Genomic DNA, 17,789 nt, shown 5'->3' with positions numbered 1-17,789 from the left:
TGAGGGAATAATGACGAAAGACTTCCCTAACCTGGTGAAAGAAATAGACATATAAGCCAGGAAGCACAGAGAGTCCCAAACAAGATGAACCCAAAGAGGCCCACACCAAGGCATATCATAATTAAAATGCCAAAGGTTAAAGAGAGAATCTTCAAAGCAGCAAGAGAAAAGCAGTTAGCCACCTACAAGGGAGCTCCCATAACACTGTCAGCTGATTTCTCACCAGAAAGTTTGCAGGCCAGAAGGGATTGGCAGAAAATATTCAGTGATGAAAATCAACGACCTGCAACCAAGATTACTCTACCCAGCAAAGTTATCATTTAGAAGGACAGATAAAGAGCTTCCTAGACAAGAAAAAGCTGAAGGAGTCCATCACCACCAAACCAGTATTGCAAGGAATTTTAGAGGGACCCCCCCCAAAAAAAATCAAAAATATGAATAATAAAATGGCAATAACTACATATCTATCAATAATTACTTTAAATGTAAATGGATTAAATGCTCCAATCAAAAAACATAAGAGGGCTGAATGGATAAGAACACAAAACTCTTATATATGCTGCCTACAAGAGACTCATTTCAGATTGAAAGATAGACACAGACAGAAAGTAAAGGGATGGAAAAAGTTATTTCATGGAAATAGAAACAAACAAAAAAAAATCTGGGATAGCAATACTTATACTAGACAAAATAGGCTTTGAAAGAAAGGCTATAATAAGTGACAAAGAAGGATCCAGTAATCCTGTTTCTGGATATTTATCTGAAGAAACCTAAAACGCTACTTCAAGGGGACAAGTGCATCCATATGTTCATTGCAGTATTGCTTACAATGGCCAAGATGCGGAGGCAGCCTGGGTGTCAGTCGATATTTGAATGGATAAAGAGTAGGTGGTACATGTATACAACGGAATATTGCTTGGACGTGGAAGGGAATGGGTTCTTGCCATCTGAGGGAGCATAGATGGATCCAGAGCGTGTTGTGCTGAATGGAGTATGTCAGACAGAGAAAGACAGATGCAATGTGATTTTGTTTTTATGTAGAATCTAAAGAAAAAAGTAAACAAACAAAACAGAAACAAACTCATACAGAGAACATTTTGATGGTTGCCAGAGGGGAGGGGCTTTGGAGTAGGTAAAAATGGAAAAGGCTTAAGAAGTACAAATTGGTTGTTACATAGTAAGTAGTCATGGGGATGTAGGGTAGCATAAGGAATATAGTCAATAGTATTGTAATAACTATGTATGGTGCCAGATAGGTACTATATTTATCAAGGTGATAGATTGGAGAGGGGTTGGTAGGCTGGGTGAAAAAGATGAAGGGATTAAGAAGTACAAATTGGAAGTTACAAAATAGTCATGGCGATGTAAAGTAAAACATAGGGAATATAGTCAATGATATGGCAAAAACTATGTATAGTGCCAGGTGGGTACTAGACTCGTCAGGGGGCTCACTTCTTAAATTACATAAATGTCTAACCACTATGCTGGACACCTGGAATTAATATAAAATAATATTGAATGTCAAAATAAAGTATAAAAAAATAAAAATCAGGAGGCTTTACCTTCTTTAAATGGAGATAGCTAGCTTGGGTCAATTAGCGCTTTCTGGGAAACAACCATATTCTGTCTCATGATTCTGGGCTTCACCAATTCGGGCTGATCTGGGCTGGCGGGGCTGACCTCAGCTGGGCTTGTTCATGAGTTTATGGTCCGCTGCTGGACCTGATGGGGGCTGGCTGGTCTAGGATGGCCGCAGCTGGGATGACTCTCTCTGCTCCTCCTGGTCCCCTCCGCCAGCAGGCTAGTTCTGAGAGCAAGAGCATAGTGTGCAAGGCTCCCTGAAGCCTGGGCTCAAAACTCACACGCCATCACTTCCACACATTCTATCCGCCAACGCAGCCCAGATGCAAGGGGTGGAAAAATAGACCCCACCTCTGGTTGGGAAGGGAAGAACCTGTGGCCATTTCTGCAGTTTTGCGCACAGCTTATCTTCAGAAATCAGTAGATGTGACCACCCTGGGCACACGATGTGCTAGAGCCTGGAGGCGGCTGCCCCCTTAGAGAGGTATGACACTGCTCTTTCTGCACAATCCTTGCCCTTGCTGGGTCATTCACACAACCCACTGGCTCTGTGGGTGTATCAGGGTTTGCCATTCCCGATCCCAGAACGACCTCCTACCCCATCAAACCCAAAGACCCGTTTCCTTCCGTGAACACACTTCTGTGCAGATTCCTGGACTCACTTTTCACTTCTCAGGAAACATCTCCTTTCTATATACCCTGTTTCCTTCCCCCCAATAAATGTCCTGTTTTCTACTGGGAGAATCAATGGCGAGGATTAAAATGGGAAACGAGGGTGATCACTCAACAGTTGGAAAACTTAGAAAAAGATCAGCCTTGGAGGCAGACACACCTGGGTTCACCTCCTGGTTCCATTCACCTAGTCTCTCTAAACCTGTCTCATCTGTACAAATGTACCTGCTGAGTTTGTATACCTCTCCTTGAAGATATTACGTGAGTCGATCCACAGCTTTTCCATAAAATATGGACTTATTTTGGTGTAACAAACAAAATTAGGCAAAAATAACCCAAAACAAAAACAACCACCCCCAAAGCACTCAGAGGTGTGAGTGATTAAGGTTGTTTCCCTGTTCAGCTCTGAATTTAAGCCAGGTTTCGCCAAAGGAGATTCGTGGCTCAAGTACAGAAGCGACTTGCTCAAAGCTCCAGACTCCATTGCCCAGGGACTGTCTTAGGTCCTTGTGTTTGCAAACTGTAAGTCGCCCCCAACCGCAGCGACGCGGGCTGCGCCCGGCCTCTCCGAAGTCGGAGCAACGGGAGGGCCTGCAGCGCCACCTACTGGGCGAGGCCGCCTAGGACAAGGTTATGAGTGCGGAGGGCAGGACTGTTCCGGGGAAAACCCTGACTGCCCCTCGCTCGGAGCGACCTGCACGAGCCACCCAGCTGCAGCCAGAGGACCCCGGTGCCCTAACACCCGCTACCGAGACCGAAGCTCTGCAGCCCCTGCCACCTTCGGGACCCAGATCGCCTTCGTGTAGGAGCGCTCAGTCCTCAGCCTCCGAACGCACCCGAGATGCTGACAGAAACGGCTTCAGTGAGCTGGCATCTATCCTCTCAGGTCCTGGGGGCCCAGGAGCCCCGGACCACTGGCCCTTAACCTCCTTAATACCCTCATTTGCAAAATGGAAATGATGACAATGCCAACCCCGTGGGCTTGCTGTTAGGTGCAAATGTGACAATCCACTCAGGGCTTGGCAGCAAACCGTGCAATAAGTAGCAGTTGGTGCACAAGTCATTGCGGCTTTTGCAATTTTTAACCTTTTAAACCGCAATGACTTGTGCACCAACTTAATATTAACGTTGGGCCTGATTCTCCTCTGAATAACAGTAATATAATAACAAGAATAATAAATGTGGTCCTCCCATCTAACAGGAGTATGATAGCAGATGGGCTGGATGTACTATGTGCCAGGATCTATTCTAAGAGCCTTTACTGTATTGAGCCTCAAGTGTTCTCATAAAGTCAATAACATCATTATCCCCATTTCACAGATAAGGAAATCAACTCAGAGAGATCAAGTAAGGTAGCCAAGGTCAGCCAGCAAGCAAGCAGCAGGACCAAAATTCAAATGCCAGCAGCCTGCATCTAGAAGTAGTGAAAACGTTTCTTCCCGGCTAGATGTTGGCAGGTCAAATCTCTCCTCACCTCCCACTCTTTTTCTTGGTAATCTATTAAAAAGGGGAAATTAAGCAAATCAGATGGTTTTGTTTTCCCCCAAAGACCCCTGCACAAGGCTTCTACTGCCTGCCAAGTTCCTCGTTGGCATGGTGGCCCTGGGTGTTTATTTCCATCTTACAGAGAGAAAAGGAGAATCCGTATGTCATGCAGGGAATCTGGTCCCGCTTCCCACACAAGAACGCAGGCTATAACACCCATGGAGCCATGGATAGGGGAGTCATACCACTATATTCTTGCTGGCAGCTGGGTTGGAGACACAGGAAGCAGGAGCCACACGATCCGCAAGGTAATCCGCTTGCAAACCGCACTTGCTAGTGGGAATCCGCCGTCCACTTCTCTGCCAACCAACCCACCCCCGAGTAGCCACGGCATTTGTATTAGTGGCTAATGGCTAACCGATAACAGCTGATGGCCATCTAGTACCCAAGCCAGCACCTTTCCACTGAGGCCGAGAGCCTGGAAACTGCTCTCCGGGACTCTGTCCCCACAACACGTTAGGTTAATGAGTTCACATCACTTGCTTGGCGCTCCCAGAAGCCAGTTCGTGAAGAGGCCAGGCTGGAACCCGGTGTTCTAGGCCACACTGACCTGGGTCCAGACCCCGGTGACAGTGCTTGAGGCCAAACGATGGAGGCTGAAGAGCAACATTTCCCAATTGCTGGGAGACAAATGAGAGATTGGAATACACACAAACACATACTCCCTGGTAATCCAAGAACCAACACCGTTTTAAAATGTCCCTGCGTGTTGAAGTCTGAGAACTGGCCCAGCGGGTGAAAGAGACTAGTAGGGAACCATGTGCCTTCAGAGACAAATGGAGCACTGAGTTCCCACTGATACATGCCTCAGACCCTGGAATCACTTTTCCAAAGGCAGACTCTTGACTGACCCCACATGTCGACTCTTCCCAGGCTTCCTCGTTCAGGAAATTTTCGACCATCCACCGGTCTCAGTGGAGTCCTGAAGCCGCCCCTGTTGTTCGCAATCGCGGGCGTTTCCGGGTGAAATGTGAACCTGGCCCTTCACACCTGGAAGGCGGGGAGAGACTGAGGAGATAAGCGGCTCCCAAGCAGTAGGTGGCAGTTTACCCAGCAAGGCACACACACTCCAGGCTTATCTTGGGCTCCGAAGACAAGCAGGTCTCCGCACCAGCCTCCAGGCCCTCACAAGTTTACACAGAGGCCTTAACGGGGCTCAATGACCATTCAATCCCCACCGTCTCAACACATGACACTAAGTCCTCACTTCTCCATGTGGATAGATTCTGTGACTTGAAGCTAAATGGCGTCAAACAAAACCAATATTGCCGTTGGTTAATGGAGATAAACACAAGTTACACTCCCACGGCATCTTAACAATGGTATAACCAAAGGGCGATGAAGTAACCACCTTATTCCAGGACCCGCTGTAGTCTCTCGAGCTGTGCCCTTGAGAACAGTTCCGGCTGTAGGAACAGCGGGTGAACGTACTTTCCAAGGACAGGGGAGCAGGGAGGACCCACTAACTGCTGGACCAGCTTGTCGTCGAGGGAGGTCAGGTCCTCTCCCGGCCCTCCAAGTCAGATGTGATGGTTCGTACATAGCAACACGCCTGGAAAGCCACGCAAAACACGCTGACCCTGGCAGGGCTTTCCCTGGCTCTCCTGTGCTGGGATCTGGGAACTCTTCCTGGACAGCTATAGCACGGCCCTCTCTAAAATCACACGCCGGTTACTCTCCCCCATTCCCTGACTTTGCTTCCATATGGCATTTACTGCTGCCTGACGTCACAGGGTATGTAGTACTTAATTGTTTGACGCCTGTCTCTGTCAAGGTAAAGACAAATTGAAAAAGAAAATAATTAATTTTCCATGGTGCAAAAAAGAAAAAGACGACCCCCCCCCCTTCTTAGAGCATTTCCTTTAAAAAAACTTGTAAACTTTTTAAAAGGTAAAATAAGCTTTTTGTCCATTTTTACAACCCAGTCCTGTATTTCTTAAGAATCTGAGAGCCATCTCATCGAAATGTTAACGAGGAAAGATAGTGCCTTCATCTCCTAGTCTAGGTGAGGGTTTCACTTTAGGTGATTTGCTCCCTATTGTAATCATATGCTTGTCATGGAGATATGAGAAGTTTATTATTCCTTTGGATGAAGACAATCAGTAAATGCCAATGGCTGCCCCAATTACCAGTGGATAGGGTGAATTATGTGCGACAAATGGCACCCTTCAAGTCCTTTCACTTGAGAACTAGTTTTTGTTTATCTTGAGAACATGAATTTCCTTTTGTCTCTACAATCTCTTTAGTGGATTGCCTATGATATGGATCACTCTTGCTTAAGGATGTTTATTCAATAATAACACGGTTTTCTTTCTCTTCTCCTTTTGTGAAAAGGTTTTCTGGGTTGGCAGGAGATTTTGTTTGTAATTATATTTCCCTAACATCTCTTCCCCAATAGAGCATAAGCTCCATGAGACGTTTCCTTCATGACTGTCTGTCTGGCATTGAGTATGTGCTCAAAATGTGTTTATTGAAAGAATAAATGATCTTATTGGTCGTGTCATTTGAAGTTTATTTTTTACAATGAGCAAGTATTACTTACTATAATTTTTAAAAAATCAATTGAGCTTTTAAAATCTCCACAATTGTCAACAGAACAGGCAGGCACTGGTTGGCTTTACAGATATTGATTTTATTTCCTGTTAATCCCCATGCTTCGCAGACATGAGTCAGCGGTCTTTAAATCGTTATTAGTAACTACTTCAGACATTCTCATTAGTAATAATTTCAGACATCATACAAAAAAAGAAAAAAATTCTCCGGGGATCATAGTCCCAGCTTATCCAGATATTTCCTGGATATGTATTGATACGTGATCTATTTCTCTGCAGTCAAGAAGAGAGTCTTAGAATGCCCTATCAGCACCTCCAGCCACCAACGGACTACCACTTTTCTCAGTGGATGCAATAAATGCCCGCAACATCCAGCCTCTTGTCAGAATGAATGAATGAAGTGAAAAAATAATGGTCGCTGTGCTCACTACAATTAGCTTTCTGGAGGGCACTGTGTATGCCAAGCCCTATGTCAAATGCCTTATGTGCATTTTTCTTAATCTTCACAGCAACCCCATGAGGTGGATACTGTTATAATTCCCATTTTACAGACAAGAAAACAGGTTTAGAGATGTTGAGTGACTTGTCAAGTCACACGGTTAGTGCCCAGTAAAGTGGGAATGCACCCCCAGGCGATCTGATCTCATAGCCATATGGCTTGGCCCCACCCCATAAAATGCCATTAGTCCCACACATTGGACCAATCTTCCACCTTATTTGTAGAAACAAGAAGAGAAAACCCAGGAACCTGGGGTGGAAGGAATCAGAATTCCTCTTAACTAATTCACATTTTCTGAGCTCCTGCCCTGCAAGTGCCAGGCATTCGGCTAAGCATTCTAAAGATGTCAACCAATTTAAGTCTCACACGAAACTAAAGTGTTTACTATCACTGTCCCCATTTCAGAGATGAGGAATGTAGAGCGGTGAAGTGACTTGCCAGGTGCCATAGTTAGTAAGTAGATGAGGCAGAACCAAATCCAGGTCTGTCTGCCTCCACGGCTCATGTTCTTAGCCATGATTCTTCCCCACATTGATGGAGAAAAGCAGAGATAAGGATCCAAAATCAGTCCAAGTTCAAAGAGGGACAGAGCTCTCACAGAGTGGGCCAGGAGGAGAAATGGGTCACTCTGAAGTGAGTGGCGGCAGCCACCACTGGTGACATTCTCCACCCTGGCCTAAGGGGTGGGGCAGTCCCATGTCCTGCGAATGCATGATCTCAAATTCTCCTCTTGTGTTTGTCATTTCGAGGACCAGGGCCCTGACCTGTATTTCTTGTCTCCCTGTGTGCCCAGCACAGCACCAAACATGACTGGGATGTTGAAGAGTTGCTGAACAAATGAGCTAAGGCATATATCTCCTTATACAAGAGACTATAGCCCTTGATTTCATGGATTCCAGTTCGGCAGTGGTCTGCAGGGCGTGCATTATGCCCCACAAGGCCATCTGTATCATGATGGAGGGAAGGGGGGTGGGGAGTGAAGACTTTGGGGCACTGACACCACGCCTGATGTGCACAGACAGGATTGCTCTCCATTTTTTTAAGAAGTCATACAGGCACGTATCCTTATTCCCATATTACAGAAAAAGAAAGCTGAGGGTCAAGGTGATTACATACCTTCCTTTAGGGAAAACACAGCTAATTGTCACGAGCTCCAGGACTCAGCTCTGAACCGTTTGCCTCCAAAGACCCGGCCTCACAGAGGGAGAAGAATCAGTAGGCACTGAGTGAGGGCAGCAAACCACACAGATGCGCTCGGTACCCAGTAAGCCGGTGTTGAATGAGCCGGTAAATGAATAGATGAAACTGTTTGAAGGAGAGGGTTACCCACAGGATCTGTTGCTGCAAGAAGTCACGTTTGGTGGGGACTGGACAATTAAGTTCAAGTTGTAATAGCAAAAACAAAAAGGAATCACCTACATATCCACTGTAATCTACATTTATGGAGGTTGCATGAATCCCAAGGCCGTCCTCCCCGCCCACTCGGCCAGTGGTTCCAGCTCAGGCCCCGCGCTCCCAGGACGCTGCTCGGCCAAGGAGGGGAGGAGCCGGTGGGTGGAGTCAAGCACTGCGCACGCATCTCCAGCCCCACCCATTCTGCGCTGGGCTGCACCTCCGGCCTCGCCCACCTCACCCGCGCGGTACCGACTCCGGAGGGGCGTGGCCGGTGGGCGGGGCCGAGTTGGCGCGCGCGCGGCTCTGGCCCCGCCCACGCCGCTCGGGGCTCAGGCTCCCGCGGGGCCCCGCCTACCCGCGCTCGCTCCCCCTCTTACCCTGCGCGCGAGACGCAGCGCCTCGCTGCGCACCATGGCCCGGCTGCTGGCGCTGCTGGGCCCGGCGGGCAAGGTGGGCGCCCGGGTCCGGCCTCGCGCCACCTGGCTCCTGGGCGCCGCTGCCCCCTGCGGCCCGCCGCCCCTCTTCCTGCCGCTGCTCCGGCCGGGGCCAGAAGCCCGGCTCCTGGGCGCAGCCCGCGGGGACTGCGGCGGCCGCCAGGTAAGCCTCCCCACCCCCACCCCCACGCCGGACCCGATCCCGGTTCCACTTCGGTCAGATGAGAGATTTGCACGCACAGCTGCTCGAGATCGAGCACCCCAAGGTCCCATATCTCTACAAGCCAAGGAAGCGATCCTTCCAATGGACAGCCAGAGAAACTGAGTCTCAAGGAAGTACAGTGATCTGCCCAAGGTCACAGTCTCCAGCTGGGGGAGCCCCAAATTCCCAAAGCGTCGGCGGTGGCCGAGCGAGTTTTAGGGGGGACCCAGACTTGGTGTTAACGCCCTCACGGGGCCATCGGAGTTGTTCCCTTTTGAAGTCGTTGAAACCTGTCCCTGGGCCAAGCAGAAAGGCTCCAGCGGGTGTCGCTGTCTCTAACAGCTCGCAGCATTTGCTGCTACTCCCTTTTTATCTAAAGAGCAGGCCTCCGTCAAACTTCAGGCCAGACGCCCGCGAGGAACGCTGTGCTGTTTCGTTTCCGTTGCTCTCTATGGATGGTAAGCGAAAACAGGTTTCCATGCGGAACGGTAATGCAGGCTTTCCTTGTAAAAAAAAAAAATCTACTACAGCTGTTTTTTCTTCAAGTGGGTCCCCATAAAGAAAAACGGTAGTAGGTAGTGGAGTCTGGCGATCTGGGACTCCCAAGTTGGGACACGCAGAACCTGGCCTCCTCCCGGGTCACTGCCGCAAGCTTTGCGCCCTGCAGTCCCTTTGCCTGGGTACCGTCTGGCCCCTCCATTCATCAGCGGTGCGACCTCGGGCCAAGTGCAGAAGGCCTGTTGGCTGACCTTTCAGAGGTGCTGGAAATAGCACCCCACAACAAGAGTTTGGGGGACAGTTCCATGAACCGATGTAGGCCTGAGCATAGTGCCAGCCGAGCTCGCACTTGAATAAACGTTCTGTGAGGGTTTACACTCACAGAGCCACACGAGTCGTGCTCAGGTAGGTGGGTGCGATCCAAGTGGAATCAGAACCTAACTAGAAGTTAGGGCAAAAGATAGTCATCTCCCTGAGGAAACAATTCCCCAGGGGTCCTGGGAGCAGGAGGACGGAGGGTGGGCTTCGGCCAGTGCCCAGCTGGAGTCTCCAAATGTGCCAGGCATTTAGTTAAGTGCCCAGGAGACACATCCACCTCTGCCTTCAGTGGGGAGTCCCTGCTCTAACAGGGAACGAGGTGAATCCACAAGAGAAACCTGCCTTTTTCACTTAACCTGATTCGATGTCATGTCACCTGGCAGAGCAGCCCAGTCTGCCTACACTTACCACTTAGTGGAGGGAAATCTCAGGCACGTGACTTGCTCTCTCTGAGCCCCAGTGTCCTCCTCATTCCATCATTTGTCACTCACGTGTTGCCTTTTCAGGGAGAATGACCTTTAGACTGACACCGTCCCTTCCCGCAATCCTAGCTGTCTGCCTCCCCTCCTTGGTGTTTCTCAATAGCACTCACTTGTCACATCTAGCAGGCCCATCCTTTTCTGTTCATTGTCCTGCCCCTCCCACTAGACCATAGGCTCCCTGAGGGGGAGGTTTTGTCTGCTCTGTTCATCGCTCTGTGCCCCACATTCAGAGCACTGCCTCGCACAGAGCAGACACTCATGAATTAAGTGAGGAACAGAGCATAGTTGTTAAGGGCAGAGACCTTGGGACCCGACTCTGCGGGTTTGGACCCCAACTTTCACAGGTGATCCCTGTGTGGTCCCCAGGAAGCTACTCAACCTCTCTGAGCTTCCAGGATCCTCTTCTGTTGAGTGGGCATGACAGTAGTGCCAGTCTCACAAGGATGGTGTGAGGATCATATGAATTAATATTTTCAAAGTACTCAGAACAGTGCCTGGTACAAAGTAAATACATGATCGTGTTTATTATTAATATTACTTATGGAATAAATGAAAACAGGTGTCACTCCAAATAATGTGAGCAAGATCTTTGGTTCATTCCTCAAACCTTCCCGCCCTTTCTAACAGAGCCTTTTATACTTTGATAACTATTGGAGGTGGAGAGCGTTTGAGCTCTTGCTTCCGGTAATGTCATCCGTTTGGCTCAAATAAACTCTTATAAAAATTCAATCAGTCAATCAATGAGTATTGGAGGGGGCATCACACACACACACACACACGTGCAAGCCTCTGAGAGTATTCTGAGTACAGACACGGGGTACGTATAATTTGTATGCACCCAGGGCAGTGCCTAACGTGGCAGGTACTAAGGGTGAATTGTCCACGAAGAAATGAATATGTGACTAGTTGCCATTCTTTGTACGTCACTCCCTCATAAATTTTTTAATTTTAGCTTCTTTCGTCTCCTCCAGGGCTAGGAAGAAATGCATGACTCACAGTGCTTAAAGATATTTCCTTTCAGCAAGACAAAAGGACAAAATTGTCCAAGTAAGACGATTCTAACTCTTGCAAGTTAAAAACTAGCCTTGATGTCAGCTAACAGGAAATTGTCCATTGTGTCTGAATATTTTTGTCTCTTCCACTGTCTTGCAATAGATGCTGGTTGTTCTACAGCTGGAAGTCTGCTCCCTTTCTATTTCTTGTTTTTGGCCAAAAGGCCTTTTGCCAAAATAGGGGTTGTAAAGAAAAGGGCCCTTAACAGACACAGCTCTGCTCAGTCCTGTGAATAGACAGATGGAGCCAAGTGTCAAGGGTGGGAAATGAAAGGGGCTTTCAGCCGTCACCAGCCTCACTTAGAATGTTGTTTGGCATTTGGAAGTGCACATTGTAGACTGCTCGTCCTATCAGGGCCTGCCGTCTGGCAGTTCTCCCGTCTGTGGCACTTCCTCAGCGGCCAAAAGGCGGCTGTGGGCTTGTTTATCAGATGAGCAGCAATCCTGGCTGGTGGGTGGCAGAGACAGTCAAAGGCGTTGAGAACAAGGGAGGTCACATGTGCTGGCCAACCAAAAGGAGACCGACGACAATTTCCCTACCCCGCCCCCCATAGCCTTCAAGTTCTGGGAATACCTTCCTTTAGGAATGTTCAAGTCTTACAGGACTGCAAGGGGAGTCTGCTGATGATTTGAGAGGTCGTGTGGCCTAGTGGTGACCAGCGCAGTAACCAGTCTAGGTGCTGCCAGCCCACTCGTCAGTCTCCTGTCCCCAACCTCAGTCTCCTGTCCGTCAAAAAGGGAGACACAGGATGGCCACATTACAGGATGGTGACATGGTTTCTGAAATGACACCTTTAACGGGCAAAGCCCAGTGCCTGGCTCAATAGAAAGTGCATCCTGAGGACACTGGTGGTTTTCGTAAACCTTTCAAAACTCATTCTGCTTTGCTGCCTGTCAAAATCCAGTCTCTGGGATCTCGTAGCCCCTTGCTGGATTTCACTAGCCCTCCCCTTTTTTTAGGTGTTTGTTCCCATAAGTCTGAAAAAAACACACAGAAGCCAAAGCTAAAGGCAGCGATGACGTACTGTTCGTCCCCATGCCTGTGGCCTTAGCACTTAATTCCCAGGCACCTGAGCAGCCCAGACTGAAACTAAGATTTAATTCCAAGGCCAAAGCGTCTGGGTGTTTTGGGTTTGTTTTTGTTTGTTTTTTCCTTCAGTTCCAACTATAGTTTGGGAACAAAAGAGATGTTCTTTCAATTGGGAGGTTAAAAAAGAAAGACTCTTTCAACTAATAAATCTGAGTTTCGTACAGGCTTTTGGAGAGGAAGGGCAAATGTGTAGCTGTTATGTATGATTAAGTCAAGAATGATTCTGGGCAGTGCACGGCCAGACCTCCTCCTGCAGCCTTGTTGAGTTTGGAGGCCACTGCTCTGTACAGTGCAGCTCTGGGCTCTGGTATTATTTCGTTTTCATTCCAGGGGTCCTGCCCCAACCTCCTGGGGATTCTGGGCTGTCGTCCTCCTCCCTCTTGCCTCTCAGGTGAGGCTCCACAGCAGCAAGCTCTAAAAATACAAGGCAGAAGCCATCCTGGGATTCTGCGAAGTCCATTAACTAGAGCTGACCCAGATACTATCTGCCGAGAAGAGATCTGAGGCCTGTCGCTAAAGAAATCTTTTGATAAAAAAGGCGCTCTCCATGTCACCAGACTGAGGTGCGGCTGCTTGCTGCTGCTGAGCCAATGATCGAGAGACAAGGGTTGGTGGAAAGAAAAGTAGGGTTATTCAAAATGTCAGCATTCTGGGAAGATAGTGAACTCCTGTCTCAAAGGCTACCTTCCCTGTTCCTAGACTGGTCAGGAGGCTTTATCGGTACAAGAGAAGAAGCAGAACAAAGGAAAGGGGGAATTAGTTATGCGACTCTTGGTGTTGATACCTCCTGGGGTCTGATTTGTTCTGAGATGGTTATCTCGGACCCAATTGAAGGGGTGACTCATATGCTATCTGACGGGAAATTGCAGTCTGGTTACCGGTGTCCAGATGGCGGAGGGCTAACTCAGTTTTTTTCAAGTCAACGTTTTGCCTATTAACCAGATTAAGGAGGTATGCGTGTAGCTTCGAGAAGACAGAGTCAGTGAAACAGGTATGAGGAAAAGGAAAACTAAGTTTTTAAATTTTGAAAAGTACACCATCACTCTTACATCCATACTGAGAAGTTTCGTGTTTTGTTGTTGTTGTTTTTTCACATCCCAGTGTTGTTGGATTTTCTTGTTTCTACCAAACAAGCACTCCAGACCCTGTCGTGCTCAGTAAATGTTAACGGACGCTACATGCAATGACCCGTTTCTGCACGAATCCAGGGCCAGTGTATTTATGGCCTGGAAATCGATCCTCCCTTGATCTGTTCAGATCCCAGGGGTAAATCTTGATTCTGGAAGTCAATATAGCGTAGCTTCTGCTCCATTTTGTTTTGTACCCATGGTGCTTGTTTTGTAGCGTCTGGCATGATTGACATATGCTCAGATGACCTGCGTTCTAGTCTTGTGACTTTGGGCCAGTTCCTCAGCCTCTCTAAGCCTCTGCTGCTCCTCTGTGAAGTGGAAAGAACAAGGGAACCTACCTACAGGTTGTCAGGAGGAAAAGCAGATAGCAGATGGAGAGAAGCATCTGAGCAGAGCCTGACTCTGAGAAAGTGCCCAATAAAGTGTCATCGTTGTCCCCAAGTGTGAGCCCTCGGTGATTAGTTCCTCTTGCTGCTGTAAGAGATGGGAGCAAACCTAGTGGCTTACACCAACATGCATTTGTTGTTTTACAGTGGTGGAGGTCGGAAGCCTAAACTAGGTCTCACGGAGTTAAAGTCAAGGTGTTAGCAGGCTGGTTCCTTCTGGAGGTTCTGGGGGAGAATCCATTTCCTGTCTTTTCCAGCTCCCAGAGGCACCTGCATTCCTTGGCTCCTAGCCCTTCCTCCATCTTCACTGAAGCAACTACAAATCTCTGACTCTGCTTCTGTCTTCATATCTGCTCCTCTGAGCCTCCTGCCTCCCTCTTTTCCCTTATAAGGACCCTGGTGATTACATGGACCCCACTGAGAAAATCCAGGGTCTGCCCACCTCAAGAGCCTTCGCTTAATCACATCTGCAGAATCCTTTTGCCATGTAAGGTGACACATTCACAGGGTCTGGGCACTCGGACCTGGACGTCTTTGGAGCCGTCATTCTGCCCATCACTTAGTGGCTAAGTGGTCATGAGCTTCAGCTCTCTAAGAAGGAGGGTGCCTGAGCTGTCACTGGGTCAGAACGAGAGTAAAACACTGCGTTTGTGTGAAAGCTGGTGGAGACCACTCACGTCCTTGCTCCTGCCTTAGCGAGTATCCCCTTCTTTCGTTTGTGCCCAGGACCCCGGCAAAATCACTGCGACAACAGACGGTAACGTCAGCACAGAGGAGAAAAAGCAAAGCAAGTCGCAGCAGCTGAAAAAGATTTTTCAAGAATATGGCGCAGTCGGCGTGACGTTGCACATTGGGATCTCCTTAGTTTCCCTGGGCATATTTTACATGGTTGTTTCGAGGTAAGATTGTTGACAGTAACGAGCGTTTGGGTTTTACTGGCATGTAAGAGTCTCCGTGAATAAGAGCTTTCTGCCCTGAGACGTTTTATTCATCTAGCTACTGTCACCACATTGGAAAAAAAATACTGTAACTCTCAGAGCCACACCAATGTCTTAATTTCACCCCTTGCTGTCATAATCTTCTTTTTCTTTTTTCTTTTGGCCTCGTTCCCCTCCAGTGGCGTGGACATGTCTGCCATCCTGCTGAAGCTCGGATTTAAAGAGTCACTGGTGCAATCCAAAGTGGCCGCGGGCACAAGCACCTTTGTGGTGGCCTACGCCATCCACAAGCTGTTCGCACCAGTGAGAATCAGTATTACCTTAGTTTCCGTGCCCTTGATTGTCAGATATTTTCGGAAAGTGGGATTTTTTAAACCTCCAGCTGCCAAGCCTTAACGAACTCTTCAGTGGTGGGCCTGAAAAACTTACAGATTTTGTATTGGTTTTAGGGGTGTAGTGGTCTTGTTTTGGGTGCAAAGGGCAGGGGCTAATCGCTACGTTCTCCTCGATAAGTTTTACTTTTGCTAGCAAAATTCAGGTTTTTGAGTAATTATAATTTTTTTTGCTTTATAAATGTTGTTAGTGCTATTCATCATACGGCTTGTATCGATAATCTAAAATGTCAGCAAAGCCTCACAAATGAGTTGTCATCTCAGACAAAACTGTTGGTTTATGAAATGTTCCTTGTGGAAGATCATTGGTGAGGGTCTTTCTGCAAAAGCCCCAGGGGTTAATTTTTGCTCAATTTCTTAAAGAGCAACGATTCATTAAGCTAATTTTAAAATTCCCTTTCCTCCAATATTTGTTGTCAGGCTGCGTGTGGTTTAATATCCAATATTCTGCAAACAGCCGCCAGCGCTGCAATTAATGAAGCAGAATTTAAGACTTAACAGTATGTAATCAGGATCTAAATTAGAATCAACAACACCGTCACATTATACGTGTTTTGGGGAAACAAAAACAAGTATCTCTGGTGTATTTCATTGGTCGCAAAACCCCTTCAAAACTGGGCGTGATGGGGCCTGCCTCAGGTGGGTTTCCTCAAATTTCATCACAGTAGGTCAGGGTCATTTGTCTCTGGAGGTGAAATATGGGAACTTGTCCAACAGTAATGGCTTCACTTAGTTCCTGACGCCAGTGTCCTAACAGGAATTTGGATACTGCACACGGCAAGCTAAGACGATCTTTGCCTAACCCCCTCTCTCTAACTTCAGACATTCCAGAACTGCTGTCACAATGTTTACATTGTGTTGCTACTTCTATTTTTCAACTGAGTTAAAATCACGTACAATAAAAACAAGATTTGGGGGCCAGCTCAGGCGGTTAGAGCTCCGTGCTCCTAACTCCAAAAGCTGCCGGTTCGATTCCCAGGTTCGATTCCCACGTGGTCCAGTGGGCTCTCAACCACAAGGTTGCCGGTTCAATTCCTTGACTCCCCCAAGGGATGGTGGGCTCCGCCCCCTGCAACTAAGATTGAACACGGCACCTTGAGCTGAGCTGCCTCCCGGATGGCTCAGTTGGTTGGAGCGCGTCCTCTCAACCACAAGGTTGCCAGTTCGACTCCCACAAGGGATGGTGGGCTGTGCCCCCTGCAACTAGAAAACGGCAACTGGACCTGGAGCTGAGCTGCACCCTCCACAACTAAGATTGAAAGGACAACAACTTGACTTGGAAAAAAGTCCTGGAAGTACACGCTGTTCCCCAATAAAGTCCTGTTCCCCTTCCCCCAATAAAATCTTTAAAAAAAAAACAAACAAAAAACAAGATTTTGAATCCCTTTCTGAAAAGGAAAATCAGTAGCACTTGCTGTCAGTGGAAGACAGCGGTGACCTGGGGAACGAACCCCCTTGGATTGTTCCTGTGGGACTCGGCATCGTTTCATGCTGCCCTGCCGCCTTGGTCAAGGGCGTTAGTAGCATTTATCTTTCTGGCTTCCAGTGTTTTTTGGTTTTTGTTTTTTAGTTTAATTACATTGAGGTTAATCAGAAAACTGAAGGAACTATAAACCGATCGTCCTGGCTGTACGATCTGGCTGTTGACAGTTCTCTAGTTAGTTCTTAGTAACCCACATCACGTTTTATTTTTTTAAAAAAAATCTTTCTGGACCAAATTTCTCCACTGCAACATCTCTCAAGTGGCTCCGTACTTTTTTTCCTTTTAAATCAATTAGCCCATTGCCAAAAGGTCTGACCAGTGTCAAGTTGGACCTGCCTCTAGGAGGTAAGTCCAGAGGCATCCATACAGCTGAGCGGGATGCCCGATACTAGTGTGGTCCTTCCCCACGTGGACCAGACCAGCACCTTCATCTCGTCTCGTCCTCGTTCAAACTGTGGGCTTCAGGCTCCTAACCTCCCCACCAGACATCCCCAGTAATGCCTATGCAGAAAAGCTGACAGTGACTCCTACAGGTTTAAGGGCTGAACTCTTACACTTGGACTGTTTGGAGACGTGGGAGTGGACTAAAAGGGCAAGCAATAAAACTAACCCACCAAATAGCCATAGAATTCTCTGTCTATGCCCCAACTGCACTCTCCTGCAGCCCGCGGTCAGAACAGAATACCTGGAGAGGATGAGGAAACCAAAGGATCAGGGGACAAGAGAATGGTGCCAATTTGCCAGCAAGGTGTACAAATTGCTTGTATTTACACTGTTTCTATGGAACTAGGGGAATGAAATGGATGATCTATTTTAGAAATGTAAGCCACTGTTCACCTCTAATTTTTTTATCTGATAATGAGCAACTTAAATTCTGTGAAACAAATAAACGTCTTTGTAAAGTGGAAGAACTTTTTATTCGTCTTCTGCTGAGGAAGCAGCCCTGTGTGTGACTAGTTTCTTAATGTGCCTGTATAACGAGCTATTTTCTTTGCTGGTGTGGGATTCTGTTTGGGGAAGTGACACTTTGGTAGCTGGTGTTGTCACGTTATAGTAACTATAGCTGGGGTGGACAGGACATGAAATAGTACTACTTTGGGAAGGTGAGAGTTGGGTCAGCTTAAGGCTTTGGGAACCAAA

The 17,789-nt window shown here is 47.7% G+C and overlaps 1 protein-coding gene across 1 annotated transcript; it reads left to right on the top strand.

Moving 5' to 3' along the window:
• The first annotated feature begins 8,567 nt into the window (after positions 1-8,567).
• FAM210B (family with sequence similarity 210 member B) lies at positions 8,568-17,560 on the top strand. The gene is made up of 3 exons (XM_081034141.1): positions 8,568-8,841; positions 14,563-14,735; positions 14,954-17,560. Exons 1-3 carry the CDS (start codon positions 8,656-8,658, stop codon positions 15,168-15,170), a joined length of 576 nt encoding a protein of 191 aa, XP_080890267.1. The 5' UTR covers positions 8,568-8,655; the 3' UTR covers positions 15,171-17,560.
• The last annotated feature ends 229 nt before the right edge of the window (positions 17,561-17,789 follow it).

This window comes from Rhinolophus hipposideros, assembly GCF_964194185.1.
Source record: "Rhinolophus hipposideros genome assembly, chromosome: 22".
NCBI lineage: Eukaryota > Metazoa > Chordata > Mammalia > Chiroptera > Rhinolophidae > Rhinolophus > Rhinolophus hipposideros.
This window is presented reverse-complemented; position numbering and strand designations above follow the sequence as displayed.

What these genes read in the sequence shown, in the direction of transcription:
- FAM210B (XM_081034141.1), top strand. Translation starts at nt 8,656, where the DNA reads ATGGCCCGGCTGCTGGCGCTGCTGGGCCCGGCGGGCAAGGTGGGCGCC. An exon ending in GGGACTGCGGCGGCCGCCAG is followed by an intron (nt 8,842 to 14,562) that starts GTAAGCCTCCCC and finishes GTTTGTGCCCAG; the next exon opens with GACCCCGGCAAAATCACTGC. An exon ending in TTTTACATGGTTGTTTCGAG is followed by an intron (nt 14,736 to 14,953) that starts GTAAGATTGTTG and finishes GTTCCCCTCCAG; the next exon opens with TGGCGTGGACATGTCTGCCA.